Source organism: Ziziphus jujuba, chromosome 11 (assembly GCF_031755915.1).
Source record: "Ziziphus jujuba cultivar Dongzao chromosome 11, ASM3175591v1".
NCBI classification, from domain to species: Eukaryota; Viridiplantae; Streptophyta; class Magnoliopsida; order Rosales; family Rhamnaceae; genus Ziziphus; species Ziziphus jujuba.
The window spans coordinates 20,400,001-20,424,517 of NC_083389.1; the positions used below are offsets into that span (position 1 = coordinate 20,400,001).

At 32.3% G+C, this 24,517-nt stretch overlaps 2 protein-coding genes across 3 annotated transcripts; both read left to right on the forward strand.

Annotated features, from left to right (window-relative positions):
* Positions 1–14,696: 14,696 nt before the first annotated feature.
* Positions 14,697–21,244, forward strand: LOC107433025 (protein REPRESSOR OF SILENCING 3). 2 transcript variants are annotated; one of them, XM_048465042.2, is made up of 6 exons: positions 14,697–14,855; positions 17,973–18,228; positions 18,360–18,551; positions 18,690–19,109; positions 19,196–20,751; positions 20,912–21,244. In XM_048465042.2, the coding sequence occupies exons 2-5, from the start codon at positions 18,013–18,015 to the stop codon at positions 20,729–20,731; spliced, it is 2,364 nt and encodes a 787-aa protein (XP_048320999.2). In that variant the 5' UTR covers positions 14,697–14,855; positions 17,973–18,012; the 3' UTR covers positions 20,732–20,751; positions 20,912–21,244. The 2 variants fall into 2 exon arrangements, with proteins under 2 accessions (XP_048320999.2, XP_015899752.3); XM_016044266.4 differs by having other exon boundaries at positions 19,196–21,244.
* A 1,045-nt stretch (positions 21,245–22,289) lies between these two features.
* On the forward strand, positions 22,290–23,999 carry LOC107433021 (presenilin-like protein At1g08700). The gene has a single exon (XM_016044264.4). It carries the CDS (start codon positions 22,517–22,519, stop codon positions 23,894–23,896), a length of 1,380 nt encoding a protein of 459 aa, XP_015899750.2. The 5' UTR covers positions 22,290–22,516; the 3' UTR covers positions 23,897–23,999.
* Positions 24,000–24,517: the final 518 nt, after the last annotated feature.

The following is a 24,517-nucleotide window of genomic DNA, read 5'->3' on the forward strand; positions in this document are numbered from 1 at the left end:
TTACAATATTCTAATGAAAGACAGGTAATATTATATGTGTATTTCTGTGTTTATAGGACTGTTAATTTAACAAAGGAGCAATCTTAATCAAAAGCCTTTTTTGACCAATTAAGAAATGATGACGAAGGAAAAATGTGAAACAAATGAAGTTACTCCAAGGGATTTATATCGTTTTACCTCTAAACTTGTGGCATGTTTTGCATTTTGATCTTCAGACTATAAACTATATCACATTGTTTCTCAGATTACTATTTTTCTATCACTTTTGCCAAATAATGTAATCTTCATTAATAAATTTGGCAAAACTAGTAAAACAATGTACAAAAATAAAATAAACTAGAATGAGCTTTGTTTAGTTATTTCATCAAATTAATGTGTTCGTGGAAATGCTTGATTGAACTAAATCCATAAAAAAAAATAACAATAATAATAAATAACTAAATAAATACATACACTAACTCCAAGGCAAAGTAAAAAATGTATAGTTCCGAGGGTAAAATAATATTTTTAACCTTTATTTTAATTAAAAAATAGCATGCTCTATTTTACATGTAGATCACTATATTTTACTCATAATTACATAAAATAATCTCCTATTGACATGAAACAATGTGTATGGTGTGTGGACTCCTATGATATGATAATTAACTACCCTATTAATTATGCATTTGAAGCATTATATTTTTGAAGAAAAATTGCATATCTACTCCCTACGTTTTTTTTTTTTTTTTGTTGGTATCCCCTATGTTTTGTGCTTCTGGTTTTGTAACCTCGTTGGAGGCCTCTCTTTTTGCGAATAGTTTATCAATACGGATGTTTAATTAAACAAGGTGTAATGTGTACATGTACCAAATTGCTGTGCAGCTGTGATCAACTTACTCCCGGAAGTGGTCCAACATATGAAGGTCATGGATCCAATTCTTAATCTATAGGAATACAAAGCCATTGCTTCTAGTAGGATCTCTTTTTTCCCCCCCAATTTTTAACATACTTTGGATGGTTTCTTTAATTGAGATAAAATTCTTAAAAAATAGTGGTTCTATTTACACTAGAAAATTTAATAATCACAATATATTCTACGCACATTTATTTTTAATCTAATTTTTACTACGTGTGCTCATAAATTATACATAACTTATCCTTAAATATAATAAAATAGATAAATTACAAATTTACATATCATTCGTTTACGTCCAAATCATATAATTCGAATGAAACTTGATATGTTCAGTATGCAGAATCTGAATGAGGTCAAATTGTCTAGATTATGTATATTAGATGACTATTTCACGCATCATTTGTTTTCATATAGATTATATAATCTGAATAAAACTAGATACGTCTAGTATACAGAACTTGGACGAGTTCAATGTTCAAATTATATACACGGGACAACCATTTCACATATCATTTGTTTCAATCCGAATGGAAAGGATACATCTGGTACATAGAATTCGACGAGTTCAAATTAGCCAAGTTATGTGTACCTAATAACTGCTTTATGTATTGTTTATTTTCATCCTAATTTTGTAATCCAGATAAAATTAAATACATCTGACATAATAATTTGAACAAGTTCAAATTGTCTTGGTTATCCATGTCAGATAACTACTTCACATATTATTCGTTTCCATCCAGATTTCTTTGGATTTATGGTTTTAAGAACTAAATCGAATCAAAAAGCTTCAAGTGTTCCACTCCATTAGACACCCATTCGTTCAATTCTTGGTGAGTTTGGCTTTTCCCTTTTTTGATAAAAAATCAACAACAAAAGTTTTATAAAAATTGTTGTTCCAATATTTGTACTAAAAAAAAAAAAATCTTTTTTTTTTTTCCCCCTTATTTGCCCATCTCTCTCTTATCTTCTTATGCGTGGGAAGCCAAAATTGTCGAGCATTCTACAGAATTGTCCTTCCTTTAGCAGCTCCCCAATTGTCATCTCCATTCACTAGTCATTAAAACATATTTAAATATCCATTCCCTTATTATTTTTCAATGAATCTAAAAGTTAGTACGCAAATATCCATTCCCAAATCTTAAATCCAAAATAATAGATAGAATCATGACATACAAATCAAGTTGAGCTTTTGCCAAAATTTGAATATCTAGTTTCAAATTTTGAGGATTTTAGATTTGGCTAAAAGAGTAAGAAAGGGACTATAGATTGGATGAAACAATTGACTCTTTTTTTTTCTTTTACCGCTAATATGCAACGTGAAATCAAAAGAAAAGAGATTTTGTACTTTGTAGTGTATCTAATATTAGCTTTTTTAAGTGTTTGAGGCTATTTATGACATTTTATCAATGAATATTATTAAAATATTAAAAAGTATTAAAATTGTAGTGTTTACAATAAATTTTGTAGTATGAATGGCATTATCCTAAAGTTATCTACAGTTATAAAAAGTTGCATTATATGCAGCATCCTATCAATTTTTTTTTTTAATAGCCTGACAAATTTAGGATACGGAAATTGGGGAGTGCTCTGTTTTTTTTTTTGGCTTAGCACTTATTTTACATAGCACTTATTTTGTAGCACTTTGGTTAAAGAGTGCATCACAAAAGAACTGTAAATTAATGTTTTGTTATACACAGTATATGGAAAGAAAATGTTTTTTAAAGTTATTTATGGTATTTTGATATAATAATTAATGCATTTAATATTATTTTTTTCATCCTATAGTGAAAAAGTACCAATTATGGTACTTTTCTTATAGCATGTTTGATAGTGAATTTAAAGCTAAATAAGTGGTTTTAAGAGAGGATGAAAACAAAAAAAAAAAAAAAAAAAAAAAAGGCACCTAGCTACATGTTTGTCAAAAAAGTAGGAAGTGCTTTTATGGTAAAAAAAACTAAGCATTTCTGATGTTTATACGAGAAGCACTAGCATTTATGTTTTTTTAGAATAAATGTTTTGGGATGAAATAAAATAATACCAAATGCATTAATTAAAGCACCAAAACACCACAAAGAAAACTTTAAAAATGTTTTTTTTTTTTTTAATTAGGTGCAACCAAACATTCAATCATTTTTTTTACAAAGCACTTGTTAAAAAAAAAAAAAAAAAAAAGTACTACAAAAAATATGAGCTTATATAAAGCACTACCAATGACCCATTTAGAGGCATTGTTATTTTCATGAAAAAGCACCTTCTATGTTTTTGCCAAACATGAATCAGTTTTTTTTTTTTTTTTTCTTTTGAAGCAATTCTTAGAACTCCAAAGCACTACCAAATACATATTTAAACTTTTGGACTTTCATAAGAAGTAACAGCTTTGTTGTTAGACTATCCTAGACGGTCAACAGCCTTTTATTTGGTTTTTGATGTTTGGATTGGACTCTAAAGTGAATCATGCTGTTTACTTTTTATATTTAAAAAAAAAAAAAAACACTTCTCTCTTATAATTTAGTATATAAATTTAAAAAAAAAAAATTACAATGTATACATATATATATATATATATATATATAGCTATACTAAAAGTGTTAATAAATTGTTAGATGGCACTTATGTAGTTTTTTTAATTTTTATGGGTTCTTTTAAGCATGTGGTGTTAGTTTTTTTAGGGGCTTCGCTCCCCAATTAATTGGTGTTGATTTGCTCTCTATATTTATTGTTGTAAATGGATATGATATGGTTTTTATGTAATTTTATTTTTTTTGCTCTCCAGTTAATTAGTATTGATTTTACATAATTATCTTTCATATTTATGGCTCTCAGTTTGATGCAATACGGTTTTTAGGCCTTTTTACTATTTTTTGCTTGCTCTTCAATTAATTGGTGTTGATTTTACAAATTTTGTCTCTATATTTATGGTTCTAAATGGATATAATATGGTTTTTAGGTAATTTTATTTTGCTTGCTTTTCAATTAATTGATGTTAATTTTACATATTAATCCTTCATATTTGTGGTCCTCAAATAAATGCAATATGGTTTTAGGTCTTTTTACTATTTCTTTTGCTCGCTCTCCAATTAACTAGTGTTTGATTTTATAAATGTTCCAAATGAATATAATTTGATTTTTAGGTAATTTTAGTGGTTGCCCTCTAATTAATTAATGTTGATTTTACATATTTATCTTTGATATTTGTGGCTATCAAATGGATGAAATATAGTTTTTGTAACGTTTTTGAATTTAATTTGGCATTTGATGGGTTTAGTTTTAATGGGCATTAAATTGTTTTTAAGGAGCTTTTAATTGTTTTCTGTTTTGGAGTTTTGGAATAAGGAAAAGGGAAAAAGAAGGAAAAAGTAGTTTTTTTTTTTTTTTATTTGGAATCAACTCTCTCCCTCACATGGTTTCGGAAAAGCAAGAGTCAAAATTAGTTTTCTGCAATTTTTCCTCGGTAGTGTGGTAAGCAAAGATACTCTAAAAGTTCGAAGGGAAAGCTTTGGAAGTGATGTGTCCGAGAGCTTGAGAAACTATTGTATCTTGGAAAACGACTTTCAGGAAAACATCCGCACCGATGGAACGAGAATAGTCTTAAGAACACTATGATACCACACAAGCCTTAAACTGATTTTCAACAAGCAGATCCAAATCTAAGAACATAAAGGTTCTTAATTTGTTTTATTTATTTCCCTGTATTTTGTTTATAATTTTATTCCACGTATATAAACATGTATTCATATATATATATATATATATATTTTTTTTTTGGTTAACAATCTTAAGACTACCCTATTAATATATGTAGATATATCTGGATATTTGATTTGCTGTTTATTTTTTATCTATGTTTGTGTTTATGTTTCGGTTAAAGGAAAAAAAAAAAAAAAACTTATTTTTGGCTTCAAACCCATGCAGATTGTGTGATGAGCATGTCTTTATTTTCTTTCTTATTTTATTAAAAAAAATATATATACATATATATATAAAAACATTGTTTTATAAAATTGACATGCCCATGATTTGATCTTGTGTTAGTATCAGGTTTGAAAGAAAATTGTTTTTCCGTTGTTTTTCCCCGTGTGTAAGAATTTGTAATGGGCATTGGTTTCAATTGTTTTTAACAAAAGGAAAAAGAAAAATACATGCCCTTAATTTCATTTATTTTGGTTTTTTTAGAACAATCAAAAATTGGTTCCCATGGGTTTTAAAACTGTTGGGCATATACATATTTATTTTGTTTTACTCAACATTTTTTTCACAAAAGCAATTGCCCATGATTTTCTGAAATTTTTGGTGGTTTTCTAGCCATTTTTCGATGCCAGAACTATGAAAAAATAAAGGAAAAATTTGAACCGGATTAGGAAACCCATTTATCAGAGAAACCGATCGAGAAAACTCGAATGTAGGTTGAAGACGAATCAAAAAATAAAATAAAAAAACAGGTACGGTCCGTGTTGGGTGAATGGGTCTAAATTTTAAAGTCTGATGGACCTAGCCTAGTTCGTGGTGGGTGAATGAAACTGAATTTTCAAGTCTGATGGACCTAACCTAGTTCCAAAGCCTAGTCTGTGGTTAAAACAGGTTATTGTTCAACCCAAAATCCTAGCCAGACAAAACTCAGGCCCATGAGGAATTGGTCCATTTTATTATGGGCTCACCACGTGTCGCGACGGCGACAACAAATGGTGAACGGTGGTGAGGCCACATATCGTATAGTCACGAGCCCACGTTTCAACCATTCATGGTACCACATGTCATGTACATGTCAAACTCTGACACGAGCCACATGTCGCGTTGATGAGACATCATGTGTCGACCTGTTACAGGTGACACATGTTGCCTTTGGAGCGCGTCACATGTCTGTCAAAGAGCGCGCCATGTGTTGGACTCCAGTGGCCACGTGGCATGATGTTAAGCAACATGGGGGCCACGTCAGCATGTACCCCATGGCAAGTGCCACGTCAGCAGTGTGCGCCACATGGCAGATGCCATGTGGCAATGCCACATCAGCACAGAGGTGCCACATCAGTGCTGATGTAATCGTTGTGGAATTGATGATGTCAGCCCTGATAGGTGTATAAAGCAATTTTATGAGTTTATACAGCAATTTTATGGCTATAAATAGAAATTTTGTGGTGTATACATAAATCCTAAAAAATAATTTTTTTGTGTTTTCCAATTGAATATTGGTTGTAATTAGTTTGTTGAGATAGAACATTAAAACTAATTGATTTTTGTTTTTTGTGATTTTATAGCAATAGCAAGTGGAGATAATGTGACTGTGCCCTTTGCACAAGTACTAACTTAGACTCCTGTGTTTCAAGTACCTTCTCCTGCAAGTATGCAGAGAGACCAAAGAAGTTCAATAGAGCAAATTTTAAAAGGTGGCAACAAAAGATGTTGTTTTACCTGATTACATTGGCCTTGCGAGGTTCCTGATTGAAGATGCACCATGAAGTAGTGAAAAGAGTAATAAAGAGACTCTAATGGCAGTGGATGCGTGGAAGAATTTCAATTATTTATGTCAGAATTATGTCCTGAATAACCCATATGATGCCTTATACGGAGTGTACTGTGGCACGAAATTAGCAAAAAAACTGTGGGAAACTTTGAACTGAAAGTACAAAACTGAAAATATTGGGTCCAGAAAGTTTGTTGTAGGCCGATTCTTGAACTATATGATGGTAGATACCAAGCCATTAATGAATCAAGTACATGAGTTACAAGTGCTTATCCAAAAACTTCTTGCTGAAGGGATGTTTATTAATGAGGCCTTTCAAGTAACTGCTATGATTGAGAAGCTACCTCCTAGTTAGGGAGACTTTAAAAATTATCTAAAGCACAAGAGAAAGAAAATGGATATGAAGGCTTTTGTTGGCAAGCTTCGTATTGAAGATGCCATTAGGAGATCTGACAGAAGATCTATGAACACCGCGGTGAAGGCCAATGTTCTGGAGCATAGGAATAACTCCAAGAATAAGAAGAAACTTGGGAAAAGTTCCAAGTTAGGGCCTAAAAGTGGCATCTCCAAGAAGGCCAACTTCCAAGGCAAGTGCTTTAACTGTGACAAGATGGGTCATAGAGTGGCGAAATGCAGATTGCCGAAAAGAAAAAGGAACAAAGAGGCACAGGTGATGGAGTAAATCACTTGAAAGGTTAATGAGATTGACCTAAGCGTTGTAGTCTCTGAGATGAACTTAGTGGGATCTAATCCAAGAGAGTGGTGGATAGATATTGGTGCGACCCCCCCCCCCCCCCCCAACGTTTGTTCTAACAAGGATTTGTTCACCTCCTTGGAACCAGCTAAAAATGGGAAGAAGTTGTTTATGGGAATTCCGCCACATCTAAAATCTAAGGGGAGGGCAAGATAGTTCTGAAGATGACATGTGGGAAGGATCTGACTCTAAATAATGTATTCTATGTTCCAGACATTCATAAAAACTTGGTGTCTGGATCGTTACTAAGCAAATATGGTTTTTTCTTAGTGTTTGAGTCAAATAAAGTTATTTTGTCCAAGTATGGGATATTTGTGGGAAATGGCTATGTAGTTAATGGTTTATTCAAACTGAATGTAATGATTGTAAAGCTAAAGAATATTAGTAAAGCTAGTACTTATTCTGTTTACTTGCTTGAGTCTTTCATTTTGTGGCATGTAGGCTAGGACATGTTGATTTTAATTCTTTGCGGAGGTTAATTAACTTGAATCATATTTCTACATTCGAAATTGATTCCAAACATAAGTGTGAGACTTGTGTAGAGGTAAAATCAACGAGGTTATCTTATCAAACGATTGAAAGAAATAATGAACTTTTGGATTTAGTACATAGTGATGTATGCAATTTGAAATTCGCACCGACAGGAGGTGGTAATAAGTATTTTATCGCCTTTATTGATGATAGCAGTAAATACTAAAAAGCAAAGATGAGGCTATAGAGAAATTTATTCTCTATAAAACGGAAGTTGAGAATCAACTGAACAGAAAAGTTAAAATGATCAGAAGTGATCGTGGTGAGAAGTATGTAACTCCATTTGGAGAATATTGTACTTAACATAGCATAATACATTAAGTTACATCACCATATCCACCACAATCAAATGGTGTGGCTAAACAGAAAAATAAAACTTTGAGAGGAATGATGAATACAATGCTGATAAGTTCTGGAGTGCCTCAAAACTTGTGAGGGGAAGTCACTTTGTTGGCAAATGACCTCTTAAATAAGGTGCCCCGAAAGAATCAAGTAAAGACACCCTATAAGCTATGGAAAAAGAAGACAAGCTTTCTATAACTACTTACAAGTGTGGGGGTGTCTAGCCAAAGTAGTAGTACCTATTCCAAAGAGAGTGAAAATAGGTCCCAAAATAGTTTATTGCATCTTCATAGGATATGCACAAAGTAGTAATGCATATCGATTTCTCATGTATAGGTCAGAAATTCCTGATATACATAAGAATACGATAATAGAATCGGAAAATGCATTGTTTTTCGTGCATATTTTTCCGTATAAGGTTAAAAAAGGACCAAGTTCGTCTAAACGAACTTATGATGCTATCAGTGAAGATAGCCATGATAGTGATCAAGATCAGAAGACTGAAGTTAAGACTGAGGTTGAACTGAGACGTAGGAAGAGAGTAATAATGAAAAAGCCTATGGTCCGCATTTTCTTACTTATATGCTAGAAAGTGAACCTTAAAGCTTCCAAAAAGCTGTAAAGTCTCCTAAAGGAAATTTATGAAAAGAAGCTATAAAAAGTTAAATTGATTCCATCTTGCAGAATCACTTAGGAATTAGTAGATCTTCCTTCAGATTGTAAATATTTGGGTTACAAATGGATTTCTAAAAGGAAGATGAAAGCAGATGGAACAATAGATAAATATAAGGCAAGGCTTGTAATTAAGGAATACATGCAACAAGAAGGCCTTGAATATTTTGATACATATTCTCCGATGACGAGAATAAATTTCATAAGGATGGTACTGGCGATTGGTGCATTGTGGGATCTTGAAGTACATCAAATTGATTTTAGGGCTTGCTGATGTGATTTTATAAATGAAAATCACGAGGACTTCGAATATAATCATTCTTAGTCAAACGTATTATGTGGATAAAATACTGGCTAATTTTAGTAAAAATGATACTAGTATAGCCAGAACACTCATAGATGTGAGTTTATACTTATCCAAGAATAACGAGGATAGTGTATCTCAAGTGAAATACGCAAGGGTGATTGGACGTTTGACGTACTTGATGAATTGTATAAGATCAAACATAGCCTATGCTATAAGTATACTAAATAGATACATGAGTAATCCGAATGATGATAATTGGAAATGAATCGTTAGAGTATTAAGATACTTCCGATATAATCATGATTACGGACTACACTATACAAGGTTGTATTAGAAGGATACAGTGATGCTAACTGGATATCAGATATCAAGGATTCAAAATCTACTAGTGCCTATGTATTCATATTAGCGGGTGCAGCTGTAATGTGGAAGTCCTCAAAACAAACTGTGAGAGCTTGATCCACGATGTAATCTGAGTTCATCGCATTAAATAAATGTGGTGAGGAGGTAGAATGGCTACGCCAATTTTTGGAGGACATTACAAGGTGGCCTAAACCTATGTCAGCAATAAGTATACATTATTATAGTCAATCTGCGATTGGCAGGGCACAAAATATTATGTATAGTGGAAAGTCTAAACACATTCATCGCATACACAATTCCATTAGACAATTAAACTCAACTATTAGTTATCTCGATAAACTATGTAAAGTCGAAAGATAACATTACAGATCTACTAACCAAAGGGTTAAGTAGAGATTTAGTTGAGAAATCATTGAGGGGAATGGGCTTGAAGCCTGTGAATAAAGTCGATACGATGGAAACCCAATCTAGTTGACTAGAGATCCCAAGATTTAGGTTCAATGGGACAATCCAATTGTAAAGATTGGTATGGATCACAGTGGAGGTTAATCCTCTACTCATTCCTATGATGAGATAGTGATAGAAAGAGGTTAAGCATAAAGTATGCTTTTAATGATTCCTATAAATGTGTGTTTGATAATCTATGCATAATTATGCTTATTACATTGGAAATAGGAATCACCTATGTGAGAGAGAAGAGTAGTCGTTTTAAAGGAGAATTATTAAGGGCGCAATTCCTTAGAAATTCTCGCAAAACCAAGCAAGTGTTCAAGGCCAAAATGAACACAACAATGAGAACGACAGTGTACTGGGAAGGAATCTATGTGAACTATGTTATCATTTACACGAACGACAAAATGGTTTAAACATATCACAACTACTGTTATGCAGGTTCAAAGAGTAACATCCACCTATGCTATGCAGGTTCTAACTGCAGAGTTTTACCACCAAAGTCTTACATAGTCCCAAATCGTCAAATCATTCATGTGGTGTTTGTAACGTTTTTGAACATTTTGAATTTAATTTGAATGATTTGATGGGTTTAGTTTTAATGGGCATTAAATTGTTTTTAATGGGCTTTTAATTGTTTTCTGCTTTAGGGTTTTGGAATGAGGAAAAAGGAAAAAGAAGGGGAAAAAAAAGTTTTTTTTTTTTTTTTTATATATATGGAATAAACTATCCCTCTCACGTGGTTTTGGAAAAACAAGAGTGAAAATTAGTTTTTTGCATTTTTCCTCAGTAGTGTGGCAAGCAAAGGTACTCTGAAAGTTTGAAGGGAAAGCTTTGGAGGTACTGTGTCCGAGAGCTCGAGAATCCGTTGTATATTGGGAGACAACTGTCATGAAAACACCTGCATCTGTAGAACGAAAATAGTCTTAAGGATCCTATAGTACCACACAGGTCCTGGACTAATTTTTAATAAGCAGATCCAAATCTAAGGACATATAGATTCTTAATTTATTTTATTTATTTTCCTGTATTTTGTTTATAATTTTATTCAACATATATTCACATGTATTCATATATATATTTTGGTTAACAGTTTTTTGATTTTTTTTTTTTTTTAAATCTCATCTCCTATATATATAATGTTTATTTTAGGGTTGGCGTTCATGGAGAAATTAGAAACTTGTTAATGCTACTAATCTTCCTCATCTTTCGGCATTTCTTCTTTTCTTCTGCTCTATTTTCATTTTAAAATTTAGAATACCTTTTATATTGTATTTTATTTCTTATGCTTGTGTAATATATAGATTAAGAGATAGGATTAGACAAATTTAATAATAAAGTCTAAAGAATGTTTAGAATAGATATGCATTTTGTATGAGTTCTTTTTGACACTATTTCTTCTATTTTTCTGCTCTATTTTCATTTTACAATTTAGAATACCTTCTATATTGTATTTCATTTCATATGCTTGAGTAGTATATAGATTAAGAAGTAAGATTAGACAAATTTAATAATAAAGTCTAAAAAATGTTTGGGATAGATATGCCTTTTGTATGAGTTCTTCTTGAAACTAAGAATACTAAAAGGATTCTTTTGTATTGTTTGGAGGTTTATTGTTCTTTTTGCTATTTTGTTTTTCGATATTTGAGGATGAAGGGATTCGAACTTGGGTCATTGTCTAGGAGAGCAACTATTACAACTAGGTTGTCCCTCAGGAATATTTGTTTTTGCAATTAAGTGTGACTTTTTCCTTAACTACTATAACCCTTTGAATTACAATCTAAAATTCTCTAATTAGATCTCATTAAGTGTGGAATAGAGGTGTATAAAGTTATAACAAGTCCATCGAAATTAACCAATTCAATCTAGTCAAATTGGATTATCAATTTTGATGTGTAAAAATAATCAATCCAACAAATTTTGATGTCTAAAATTTTATTAAATTTTGATGTGATTATTGATTGTCTATTTTTTAATCTATTTGTACCCTTTCTATATTGTTTTATGTTTTATGGAACAAAACAATTTAGCTTTAATTTAATTGATTTTATGTTTTATGTGAATTATACCTTGAATGATGATTTTGATATTGCCACGATAGAAAAGGCCAGTTAGCTTAGACCAGTCATAGAATCCCAACTTTGACTAAATAAACCTGCAATATTTCCCCTTTCTAATCACTTGTCTTTGCATTTGATAAGTGCACTAGACATAGCAAAGTAGATTCATGATCTGCTATTTATATTATTCAAAATTTTTAGTGGTACTTATGATATTGGACAATTTTATTTTCTTTTTAACAAAGTGAATATGGAATTTTTGATTGTTTATAACTGAAGATAGTACTAATTCTAGTTTGGTACTCTCAAATAGGAGATCTTGGTGTTTCTAGTTTGGTACTCTCAAATAGGAGATCTTGGTGTTTCTAGTTTGGTACTCTCAAATAGGAGATCTTGGTGTTTGAAAGAAAGCTTTAAATTAAATAATACTGTGAAAATTTTTGAGAATTATAAAATGTCTAATATCTTGTATTTTTTACAAGTTCATTGTTCTGCAAAAATATCATGTGTTTTTTATAAGTTCGTTGTGTTGCAACTAAATGTGGTATAAGAAAGACTTTGAACACAAAATTTATATGCGTTTATATAATTAATATTTTCAATAATAATTTAACACGATTATTGACTCAGATAAACATGCAAAGCACGTCGCACACACCTAGTATATATAAATTACAATGCACATGACACCTAGCCTCACCAATAATGCATGATTTTGCTAATTAAGTGTGATTTGTATTTTTATGGGAAAGAAGTACAAAACGAAAAAACTATTAGCTTTAGTGGTACACATCTATGATACAGTATCTTATATAAAACCCAAATTGATGGGTGGTGTCATATTATTTTATATGTGATTAATTTAATATTAAAATTTTATATGGAAAAGTAAACGAATCTCTTGCACATCAAGAACTAATGGAAAATGGATACTCACCTAGTTATGTACATGAGATATAAATTTTAATTTTATTTATTGTAAACTTTCAACAATAATAATAATAATAAGTGCTTTTATCTTCAGAAAAATTTTATTTAGATCATTTCAATTTTACCTTAATTACAATTAGATTCACATTTAAAATATATATATATATATATATATTCAAAACTTATCTGCAATTTTAATTTGTTAATTATTATAGTTAAAAATTATAAATATAAATAAATCAAAATTTGAAGGGATTCAAATAAAATTTACCCCTTATCTTTAAAAACATTAGCACAAGATATCAATCTCTTTCAATTTACAATTTAAGTAAGTTCATATCACCCAAAAAAAACAAAAGAAAAAGACAACGTTATATAATATCATGGCTTTTATATTAAATATTTTTTTAGATGAATAAAAAAATTGTAAAGGCAGAAGTTGATATACCTCTCTTGGTTTTTCATTTTTATCAAATTCAAATTCCTTACCTTAGCATATGAGATTAAAACCATACTTTGAAATATCCATAATGTCATTAATATTTCTTTAAAATTTTCATTTTTCTAATTGGTTGATAGGAATTATAAGTTACAAAACGAATAGAATAAAAATTCTATAATTTTTATTAAAATTTTTTATATTTTTCTGGAATTTTCAATTCATATATATCCATTTGAATTCCTTCATCTTTTGGTCAAAATTTTTACAATTTCTATCAATATTTTTGAAATTTCTATTAAATTTTTTCTAAAAATTTTGGAAATATCAATTAATTTTATTATTTTTTGTCAAAAAATGTAAAAATATTATTAATTTACAACACATAATATTATAGTTTAACCTAAATTAATTATATAAAAATATAATATTTTTATTGTTACTTTTTATATTACACATCTAGAAATGAATACGAGAAGAAAACAATAGTTTTCAACCATCAACAAACTTTATATGGTATTAAGATGATATTCGTAAATCATAATGTAATTATAATAGTGTTATTACATATTTTCATAATAAATAATTTTACCAAATTTGAATTGCTTTTCCTTTTTTGCATATTTTGTTATCAACAATATTATATTTATATTTAATAATGCTTATTATAATCTCATTAATTAAAAAAAACATGATATATATTTAATATTTTCTTAGTAAATAAATAATTATGTAATTAAATAAGTTAATTTTAAAATTTCAATAAATTTTAATTTTTTACTTAATTTTTATTATTTTTTAAAAAATTTGTCAATATTTGATAATTTTCAATATTTACATGAATATTTTTGTATTTTGAATATTCATATTTTTATGGATATCGATATTTAAAAGCTTAATTAAATTTAGTTTAATTTTTATAGATAGATACATAATTATATATATGAACTATAATAAATTAAATATCTTAGCACATGCTTATTAATTTTATCATATGTTCAACATAGATACTTAATTTTAACTTGGACAAATTTCATTAGATTTGTTATAATTATATTTAAAATTCATAATTTTGAAAAATCATTATTAATTTCATTTTAGATTTCTATATCTACTAAAATAAATCTATTTATTACTATTTATTAGTTTCTATTAGTTAATTTTAATTTTAAAAAAAAAGTTAAAAAGTAATATTTTATAATTGAAAAATATTATAAAAATACAATTTTAACCTTGATCTGATACATAAAACGTTTTTTTTTTTGTAAAAAAAATAAATTTAAAAAATTTAAAATTTAAATATAATTAGAGCAGAATTGAAGTAACCTAAACAAAATTGAAGCAACCTAAATATTTTAAGTATTAAAATGCCTTTGTTTTTTCTTAATATTAAAATGCGTTACCATATATATTTTTATGGTGGGACATTACCATATATTTTCAAATTTTTTCTTTAAAAAAATGCATTTCCATAAATAAATAAACCAAAAAATAAAAATATTAATGCATTTTTAGGCTAGCGGGGAATGGGGTTTAAGCCGGCGGTGACGAGGAGAGGGTTGAGAGCTGGTCTTGGGTTTGTTGGTGCGGCACTAGAAAATCTGGTTGCTGGTACAGTCTGAAACCGAAAAGCTCTGCAGATTTCTTTCAGGTACCCTTTTCTCTGCCATTTTTGTTTTCTATTGCTATGCTTGGTTTTTTTGTCTTTTTCGATTTGGTAATCAGCTTCTCACGCTGAAAACCTTACTACCCATTTTGCCTTCTATGATTTTCTTCACTTTCCCACCCAATAATAAATTAAATTAAATAAGGAGACTTGTTTTTGAGAATGCTGGCTCATGAACTTCTTTCTTGCCTGCATTATTTGTTTATTTTAGTTACTGACTCATCAGAAAACGTTTTGTCTGCTCATGCAGTATATATGTGATTAACTAAAAACAACCTGATGGATTATTTCAAACATTTCAGTTCAATTGGAGATATAAGAGTAGTGTTTTCATGATGGGTTCTCAAAAAAATTGCGAAGTGATTATTGAGAAGGGCATTAATTTGTAAGCAGAAGGTGTACATATATATATATATGTGTGTGTGTGTGTGTGTGAATTGGAAATCCTATGCCTATTAGTAGCTCTACCAGCTACTATGTTCCTTTTAGGTGAGGATCTTATGCACCCCTTCTGTAATTATTTGAAATAACTGGATGATTGTGAGATGTTTAAACCGTGTGATAACCAGACCAACCATTGGCTTGAACAAAATATTGTTTTATAGGCTTTAGGCTTTGCTATCTGTTCTGGTCCTTTCTTCTTCATCTACCTAAAGGGTTGTCACACTTTATCATCTTTTCTCATATATTTACCTCCATACAAAAAGATCTAGTTGTAATATTTCGGGGTTTATAAGAGCTATTGATTTATTTATTTATTTATTTTTGGGTAAAAATAAGAGCTAGTTTGTTGGGAAGGAGAAAACTCTGTGTAATACTAAAGAACAAGCAACTGGGAAACATTCAATGCCAGCTGTTTGACAAATTGTCGCTATTGTTTGTTAATTATCACTGGTACCACAGAGTACAATCACTGATGATAATTTTTGTCTCTATTTACTGGTTATGGTATTGCCTTGTGTACTAATGAATGATAATTAGAATCTCAAATTTTAGGTATGAAAAGCTTTTAACCTTTTGCGTTTGCATGCTTTCTTTATTTATGCAAAAGTGCATGCATCATCTATGGGTGAAACCCAGAACTGGAATTTATTAAAATGTGAATTACATGTGCTTATATTTATTTTTTTTGCAATATTTGTTTCTTCTGCAAACAAAGGGAGCTAAAGTCCAGCGTAGAAACGTAGGCTTAATAAATAATGGAAATGATGACTTTTTTTATTTTTTTTTATTTTTACTGAGAATGGAAATTATGATTCAAGTTGCAATAGATTAATGACCTTTGATCCTGATACACCGACTCCAGATCATATATGACAGGTGGTGCTCGAATTTAAGCTATGATTTAACTGGTTTTTAAAGAGTACTCCCAAAAATTCTGTAGAATCCCTCTCCATAAAAACGTGTTTCCACATCCCATTCTTGTCCTTTGATTTCCTAGCAGGTAGACTATAGGAGTTAGTCTGCCAACTTTCTAAAAAGTGATTCAAAGATTACTCCATATGGAAAAGACAATGGTCTTAAATAGCTGAATGAGATTACTGCAAAGACTTGTTTATATGGGTTTCAATTTACTGATGTCACTTAGATTGGGTAATAAGTCATTTTGCATTTGTTTCACTAAATAGCTTTGTTAGTTAAAGGGATTTTAGAGAAGCAGATGATGCTTCAATGCGTCAATTAGTACATATAGCTTAATTTCTAGGTGCGATAATGTGTAATTTAGGTTTGATCTAGATTTTTTTATTTCGTAGGCTGGCTAAAAAGCTGTACTGTGCAAACATGGAGACTCCGCAATACAATTGTCCTTCTAAAATTGTCAAGTTGGGAAATACATTAAAATTGTTTATCTTTTTCCTAAATATGCTACTAACAAAAAATAAGTGATGTAATTCTTTATCTGCTAAATTTATGATTTAGCCTCCATCATAATTACCATATGGTGGTTTCTAGAATTCTCAAATGATGTGAATCCATTGTGATCAATGGAGGGTCAACCACTTTTTATGTTGCAACTTATTCCCCTTGATGTCATCTTTTTGTTGTAATTAGTAGTTATTGCTCTTTCAAAATTTAGGAAATGTTGAAGCATCTTTCGGGAGACAAAAAAGACAGTTGTAAACAGGAGTGTTTAAGAGACTTTGACATTTGGCATCCCAAATTGCTGTTGAAACTTAGTGTCAGTTGAAGGGTTATAATATTAAACTTTGTCTTACATTGCTCCTACATTTGTTGTGGGGTTGGTTTCTTAATATTGTGTCAAAAAAAATTTTCATTACTTGTTCTCCTTGGCTTTCAACTTGCGCACAATGGCCAAGTAGAATGTGTAAGATACTGTAATTGCTGGCAAAATATAATTCTCTTCTAGGTGATTTTGCTATGGTTTTTGACTGTGTAATTTAAAGAATAGGTTTATGATTAATTTGCAATAGTCAGCAGTTGTTTGGTTCTGGATTCTTCTATCAAGCTCCAGTATGAAGTTTTGGTTACGATCATGAAGTCGTTTAATGATTTTGCTATGGTTTCTGACTCTTTAATTTGGTGATATGTAAAAAGAAGTTTTTTTGGGATTCTTCAAAGTAGTTTGTGATGGTACAGTTACTAATATAGGTATAGATTAGAGTTTCAATGTTTCTATGATTAGTTAAACATTATGGTGTCCTAGGATAGATGGATGAAAAAAAATTTTATCAAAAGGAAAAAGGAAATAGTTGGTGAGAACTGGATGTACTAAAAAACTGGAATAGTCAGTAAGTTATCTTGACATGTTTAATGTGGTATGTTACCTGAAAACTGAATATGCCAATGCACAAAAATTTGATAAGACAAAATCTAATGAAGTTTATATGGTGTTTTTAATTTTCCTAGCTATTTTCTAGTGGACTACATATTTTCTGAAATTTGGTAGTTGGGTCAAGTCTTTTAGATGTAGCAACTCTGGGATAGGTGTATCTTTGATTGTACAATAAGATCTAGACTTATATGTTGTGCTCCTATACTACACAATGCACTACTCTATAGTTTGTCATTTATTTTTTATTACAATGGATTGGAGTTATCTGTTTATACTGTGTATTATTAATGTTGTTATTGTTGTAAAAGCAACTCTGAGAGTGGATGTAAAAGCAAAACAAAGAAAGAGATGGCAGAAGATATTAGAAATGCTAAGATGATGCCTCTGCGTATATTTGTTGGTGGGTTGGGCGAGAGTATAGTGGAAAATGAAGTATCTAGGATCTTTGAGTCTGTGGGTGGAGTTGTGGAAGGAGTAGAGTTGGTCAGGACCAAAGGTCGCAGCTTTGCCTACGTCGACTTCTTGCCTTCCTCCGACAAGTCCCTATCCAAGCTGTTCGGAACGGTTCTTGCTTCTTCCTTTTTACTTCTTTTTCTTTTTTCTTTTTTCCTATTTTTATGTTACACTATTATTCCTAAAGAATTCAATCAGAAAATTCACATATGTAATATGAGATAATGTTTGTGATTATACAGTATAATGGATGTGTTTGGAAGGGAGGAAGGCTGAGGCTTGAGAAGGCTAAAGAGCATTATCTCCTTCGCTTGAGAAGAGAATGGGCTGAAGATAGTGCTCAGGTTGCAACAGTGGATACTTCAGAATTGCCCAAGAATTTAAACCCTTCAGAAAAAAAGCAGCTTCAGATTTTTTTTCCCAGATTAAGAAAGGTTCTATTTTTTCTTCAAAACAAAAAGGGGAAATTACCTATTATCATTTCTAATTTGGCCTGTGTTTGGTGTTTGCGCAAGCACTGCTATTGCAGGAACCAAGGCCACTATATGCTTATGTGTGAATTTTCTATGCAGGTGAAATCAATACCTTTCAGTGGAACTGGCAAGCATAAATACAGTTTCCAGCGAGTTGAAGTTCCTTCTTTACCAACACATTTCTGTGATTGTGAAGAGCATTCTTATCCTTCTCAGACTGAGATTAAGAAAAGAAGCCGTGGTTTGGAAGAACAAAGTGGTGGAATGACTCGAGAAGAGCTTAATATAATGAACGCAGTTATGGAAAGGCTCTTTGAAAAGCAAAATAGTTCTGTTCTCACGCACAACAAGACTGCATCGTGCAATAACAAGGGCAATTCCCTCAAATCAATTGATGAGCAGCATTTTGATGAGGATGAAGCTGATGAAGATAACCTCATAATCAATGTTGTGAGAAAGGGAAACGAGAGAGAGGCTTTGTTGGGCAGCTGGGAAGAACCAAAGGTCTCAGAAAATAAGGTATCCCTTAAAGCATGATTTCAATTTCATCCCTTATTACTTGCATACTTTTTGGCCTCACATTCTTTCTTTTCCTATCTTTTAAGACCTGGGCAACAGGTACAAAAAAAGGATCACTAGAGGATGTGTCTGGGTTGAAGAAACAGAATAATAATCAGCTTCCAAACAAAAAGCGGAAAACACTCCTTAATGATGAAAGCAGTGGAAATCCATATAATATCTCTGGAGGCAAGAAAAATTTACTTACCCACTCAAATAACTCAGGAATAGTCATGGCAGCTCAAACTGCTGATCCAGAATCAGCCATCCAACTATCAACCGATCATGTTTCGTGGTCTCAGAAATCTTCATGGAAAGAACTTGTGGGTGACAGGGGGACCAATGCATTCAGCATCTCCCGTCTTGTGCCAGGCCTTGCTGCTACTGTGGAAGGCCAACAAAGATCTGATGCTCCAAATGTTCCCAACTCTAATAGCAAAAACCAGAAGTTGGTAGGTGAAGAAGACTTGAACTCTGATAGAGAAAACCAGAATTTGCAAAGCAATGAAGAATTGAACTCCAATAGCAAAAGCCAGAATGTCGAAAGCGATGAAGAATTGAACTCCGATAGCAAAATCCAGAATTTGGAAAGCGATAAAGAATTGAACTCCAGTAGCGAAAGCCAGAATTTGGAAAGTGATGAAGAATTGAACTCCAATAGCGAAAATCAGAATTTGGAAAGCGATGAAGAATTGAACTCTGATGGTGGAAACCAGAATTTGGAAAGCGCTGAAAAATTGAACTCTGATACTGAAAACCAGAATTCAGAAAGCGATGAAGAATTGAACTCCAATATGGAAAGTGATGAAGAGTTGAACTGCAATAGCAAAAATCAGAATTTGGAAAGCGATGAAGAGTTGTGCTCTGATAGCGAAAACCAGAATTTGGAAAGCGACAAAGAGTTGAATGCTGGTGGTGAAAACCAGAATTCAGAAAGCGATGAAGAATTGAACTCTAATACAAAAAACCAGAATTCAGAAAGTGATAAGGAATTGAACACTGATACGAAAATCCAGAATATGGAAATTAATGAAGAATTGGAAGGCAAATTGGAAGGTGGGGATGGGCTCAGAGAAGCTCAACCTACTGAGCCAAATGTGGTCTCGACTCAGTCAGGTAGAGGTACTGCATGGCGCAAGAAATCCTCTTGGACACAATTGGTTAATAATACTAACAGTTCGTTCTCCATCACAGAACTTTTGCCTGGTATTAATTTTGAGCAGCAAACTCAAGTAGAGCCCAAAGGTATGGAAATTGCAAGCTCCACCAATGGCAAGCCTAACAAGAGAGTAAAGCAAGACAGCAATTCTGTTAAAAATGGCTCTACTGCTTTGAGAATTGGAAAGGAGGTAGATGTTTCAGTGATTGCACCACAAGAGGATCAAAGGACTGTTGTGGCCAAGAATGAGCCTTCTGGTTCAGTGTCACAGGAAAAATGCAGTTCAGCAAAGCAAACATCTGCCAGGAGTGTTGAAATAGGAGAAACTTGCTCATTTATGAGAAATGCTTCTTCATTGAAACAATGGGCAAAAACCAAGGCTGCTCTAAATGGTTCATTAAAAAGAAAAAGGAAAGAGAAGTAATTGTTTTGAGCACTCTATAGGTAATTTGGAAGTGCTTTTCAGTGTTTATTGACCACCTTTGGCATGAGTCATTTCAAGAAAAGTAATATGTTATCTCACTGAAATCATAGGGATATATTGTTTTTTGAAGTCTTTCTTGTTTGAATAAATATTGCATGTACTTTTCCTTCCCTGTTCCAGCATAGCAGCTATTTTTGGCTCACACCATTGGAAAAGATTAGTCATTCAGTAGCTGGATTTGTCATGTATTTCAAGGATGGTAAAGGAAGCTAAAATCCTCATCGAGCTTTTTCCGGTAGCAGACTGATGAAGATTTGAAGGTATACTTTAGTTGGTCTCTTGAATTTGGTGTTGCATGAAATTTGTGCTGCTGAGCTGCAGCAAGTTGGCAACCATTGTAATCCCTGTGGCAATGAAGAAAACTGATATAAAAACAGAATTGAACTACATCCTTTCAAAGATGACATGTATTCCAATTTTGTTATGTGGTTATCTTAGAATAAGCTTTGTTAAGTGGTCATTTTATTTTATTGATAAAACTTGTTTTTTTCTTGAAGGTTAGGTATTCGAACTTGTATCATTTTAATAGGTAAGAGTGGTTCGATCACCACACTATTTTTTAAACCAAAAAAACAAAAAAAAAAAACAAAAATGTTAATATTAATTATTTTAAATGAATACAAAAGTACTAGTGAAACACAATCAAGGGAAAACAACCTCCTGCTTTTTTACCGTCACCATGTGAATTAGACTTTGCTTATGTCTATTTTCTCAACTAGAAGAAGAAGCTAAACATAAATATATGTGCTTTTATTTTGTAAGTTTAAGCATTCAATTATTATATTTGCTAATTATCAGCTACGGCCTTTATATGAGCCATTTTATGGGGCATTGTCATCATCTTAAAGTCTCTTTTAGCTGCTTATCATTGAGACAAAAATTGTTGGATGATCTTTCTATATAAAGTTTTTATTTTTTTCACATATTCTGGAAAAAATGTATTTTGACCGATATAATAATTTATTAGAGTATGGGAATACCACCTTAAATAAAAACAAGAAAATGTTGGAAAATACCTTAATAGAACATTTAGATAAATAGATTTAGTAAAATAGTGACACATTGAATAGGATCTAAAATTTGTTATCCAAATTTAGCAAATATAGTTTTATTGAATTTAGGGTTGAATGTGCTTTACTATCCTCTACAATGAATAAAAATTCATTTTAGGTTCTGTAATATTTTTTTCTTCGATACTCTTTAAATTTTAAAAGTTGTTTCTTGTATTTTAATTGCGATTTAATAAATGTTAACTGAAATTGTAAATATATATATATATATATATATATATATATATATATATAGATATAGATATATTTATATTATAGGGATCCAAAATGAACTTTATCAAAACTAAATTCAATTATTTTAATTCAGCGATCGAAAAATATCAAATATAATCTACAGTAAACCGATATACATAGAATTAAATAAAAAAAAATTATATATGTGTGTGTGTGTGTGTGTGTGTGTGTGTGTGTAAGTAGTAGAGGAGAGACGGAAAATAATAATTACTTATAAAAAAATAAAAAAAATAAAAATTTAAAAACCCAACGACTGCAACAACTGGAAGAAGAAAAGGTCTGCTGGTTTCTTTAGCCACTTTACGCAGAGCTGGTGTAGGGGAAAAATCCCAATTCTCTGAAAATGCGCTAAGCGAATAGAACACCAAACCCCCTCATCCCAAGCCACCACCTGCTCGAAGAAATTCCCCACCCAAAATCCATGGAGTCGAGCATCTTGCAATCGATCGGCGTCGAGATCGTCGGCGTCATGTCACCGGTCTCAATCTGCATGCTTCTGGTGGTCCTCCTGGTCTACTCCCTCTCCCCCTCCAATCCCTTCTCCTCCGCCGCCTCCGCTCCTCCGATCCGTACCGCCGCTAACCTCGTTTACCTCGAGAGCCCCTCCGACTCCACCACGCAAAAGCTCGAGGGTGCGCTTCTCAACGCCTTGGTGTTTGTGATTCTGGTCGCCGTCGTCACTTTCCTCCTCGTCGTCCTCTATTACTACAACTTCACAAACTTCCTCAAGAATTACATGCGCTTCTCGGCTTTCTTCGTCTTGGCTACGATGGGGGGTTCCATTTTCTTATCCATCATTCAGCATTTCTCGATACCCATTGACTCCATTACTTGTTTTTTGCTGCTTTTCAACTTCTCCGTGGTGGGTGTCTTGTCGGTTTTCGCGGGTGGGATACCCATTATCTTGAGGCAAATCTATATGGTTTCTCTGGGTATTTTCGTGGCGGCGTGGTTTACAAAACTGCCCGAATGGACTACTTGGACTCTGCTCGTGGCTTTGGCTGTCTATGATTTGGTGGCGGTTTTGGCACCCGGTGGACCACTCAAGCTGTTGGTGGAGTTGGCTTCGACCAGGGATGAAGAACTCCCTGCATTGGTTTATGAAGCTCGACCGGCGGTCTCTCGAGGAATGGAGAATCGTGGGTCGGCATTGGGACTTTTGGTAGCTGGAGTTTCGGATTCTGGGTCGGTTGAGCTACAGGCTATCAATATGGATCGAAATAGGAATGAAAACCGAAGTAATTCTGAGTCCAATGCTGCCGAAACTGAAAGATATATGCACGAGGAAGGGGAAAGCAGTGTAGATTTAGGCGAGAGGTCACCTTTGGTGGGAAATGCCCAAAGGAGGCTTTCATCGAGCAGTGATTCTTCTGATTATTCAACTGTTGTAGTTCAGTCTGATCGGTCCCGGCAGATTGGCAGCCGAGAATTTGAAAATGCTGTGGATGAGGAAATGTCCCCCCTTGTCGAAATGATGGGATTGGGGGATGAAAGAGAGCTGACAAGCGGTGGTGATGGCATGGAAAGGTCAGGTAGAGGTATTAAACTTGGTCTTGGAGACTTCGTTTTCTACAGTGTACTTGTGGGCAGAGCTGCAATGTATGATCTTATGACTGTGTATGCTTGTTACCTTGCCATAATTTCGGGACTTGGGTGCACTCTTATTTTATTGTCGGTTTGCCGCCGAGCTCTGCCTGCTCTGCCTATATCAATTACATTGGGTGTAATTTTTTACTTCTTGACTCGGTTATTAATGGAACCTTTTGTTGTTGGGACAGCCACGAATTTATTGATGTTTTGACCATACATTCTTCCTAAGAGGAAAATTACATTTTGGAGAAAAGAAATGGTGATGCTTTTGTTGGCATTAATATATATACGAATGGAAAGGTATTTTACATGAATTTTCTATCCTTTGTGCTTATTTAGTATAGTATGTATTTTCACTATCTGAAATAGATTGGAAAATGCAGCCATTTCGAAACCAACTAATTATTGAAATGTAATGGTAGTAGTCTTACGAGTCTTCCTTCATTAACTTGCATAACTCCTCTTTTGTTTGTAAAAGATTGTGACGATATCTTCCTTGAGATATCTTTTTATTCTCACATTTAGCTTATGTAAAGCTAGTGGCTCTTAAGTCCTTGAATTGTGTTACCTGAATATGATATGCTGTAACAACTGGTAGGGTGATTGTAAACAATTGAACATATATCACAATTTTGTTTTTTAGGTTGTTGGTTTATTTGTTGGTTTTATAATTTTGTGCATACAAAAGAGGTTATGCTGGGGACTTATTTGTCTGCCATGTCTGTTGCTCTATAAGGTATCTACATACCCAATTTTAAGGGCTGCCTAATGTACTATTGATTCCCAGCTTGTATGAAGTTCTTTATTAAACACTTTATTACTGCAGAAGCGA

Excerpts from the sequence above, each read along its gene's own strand:
- LOC107433025 (XM_016044266.4), top strand. The coding sequence starts at position 18,013 with ATGGCAGAAGATATTAGAAATGCTAAGATGATGCCTCTGCGTATATTT. Across the intron at positions 18,229-18,359 it reads TATCCAAGCTGTTCGGAACG|TATAATGGATGTGTTTGGAA; the intron begins GTTCTTGCTTCT and ends GTGATTATACAG. Across the intron at positions 18,552-18,689 it reads TTTTTCCCAGATTAAGAAAG|GTGAAATCAATACCTTTCAG; the intron begins GTTCTATTTTTT and ends TTTTCTATGCAG.
- LOC107433021 (XM_016044264.4), top strand. The coding sequence starts at position 22,517 with ATGGAGTCGAGCATCTTGCAATCGATCGGCGTCGAGATCGTCGGCGTC.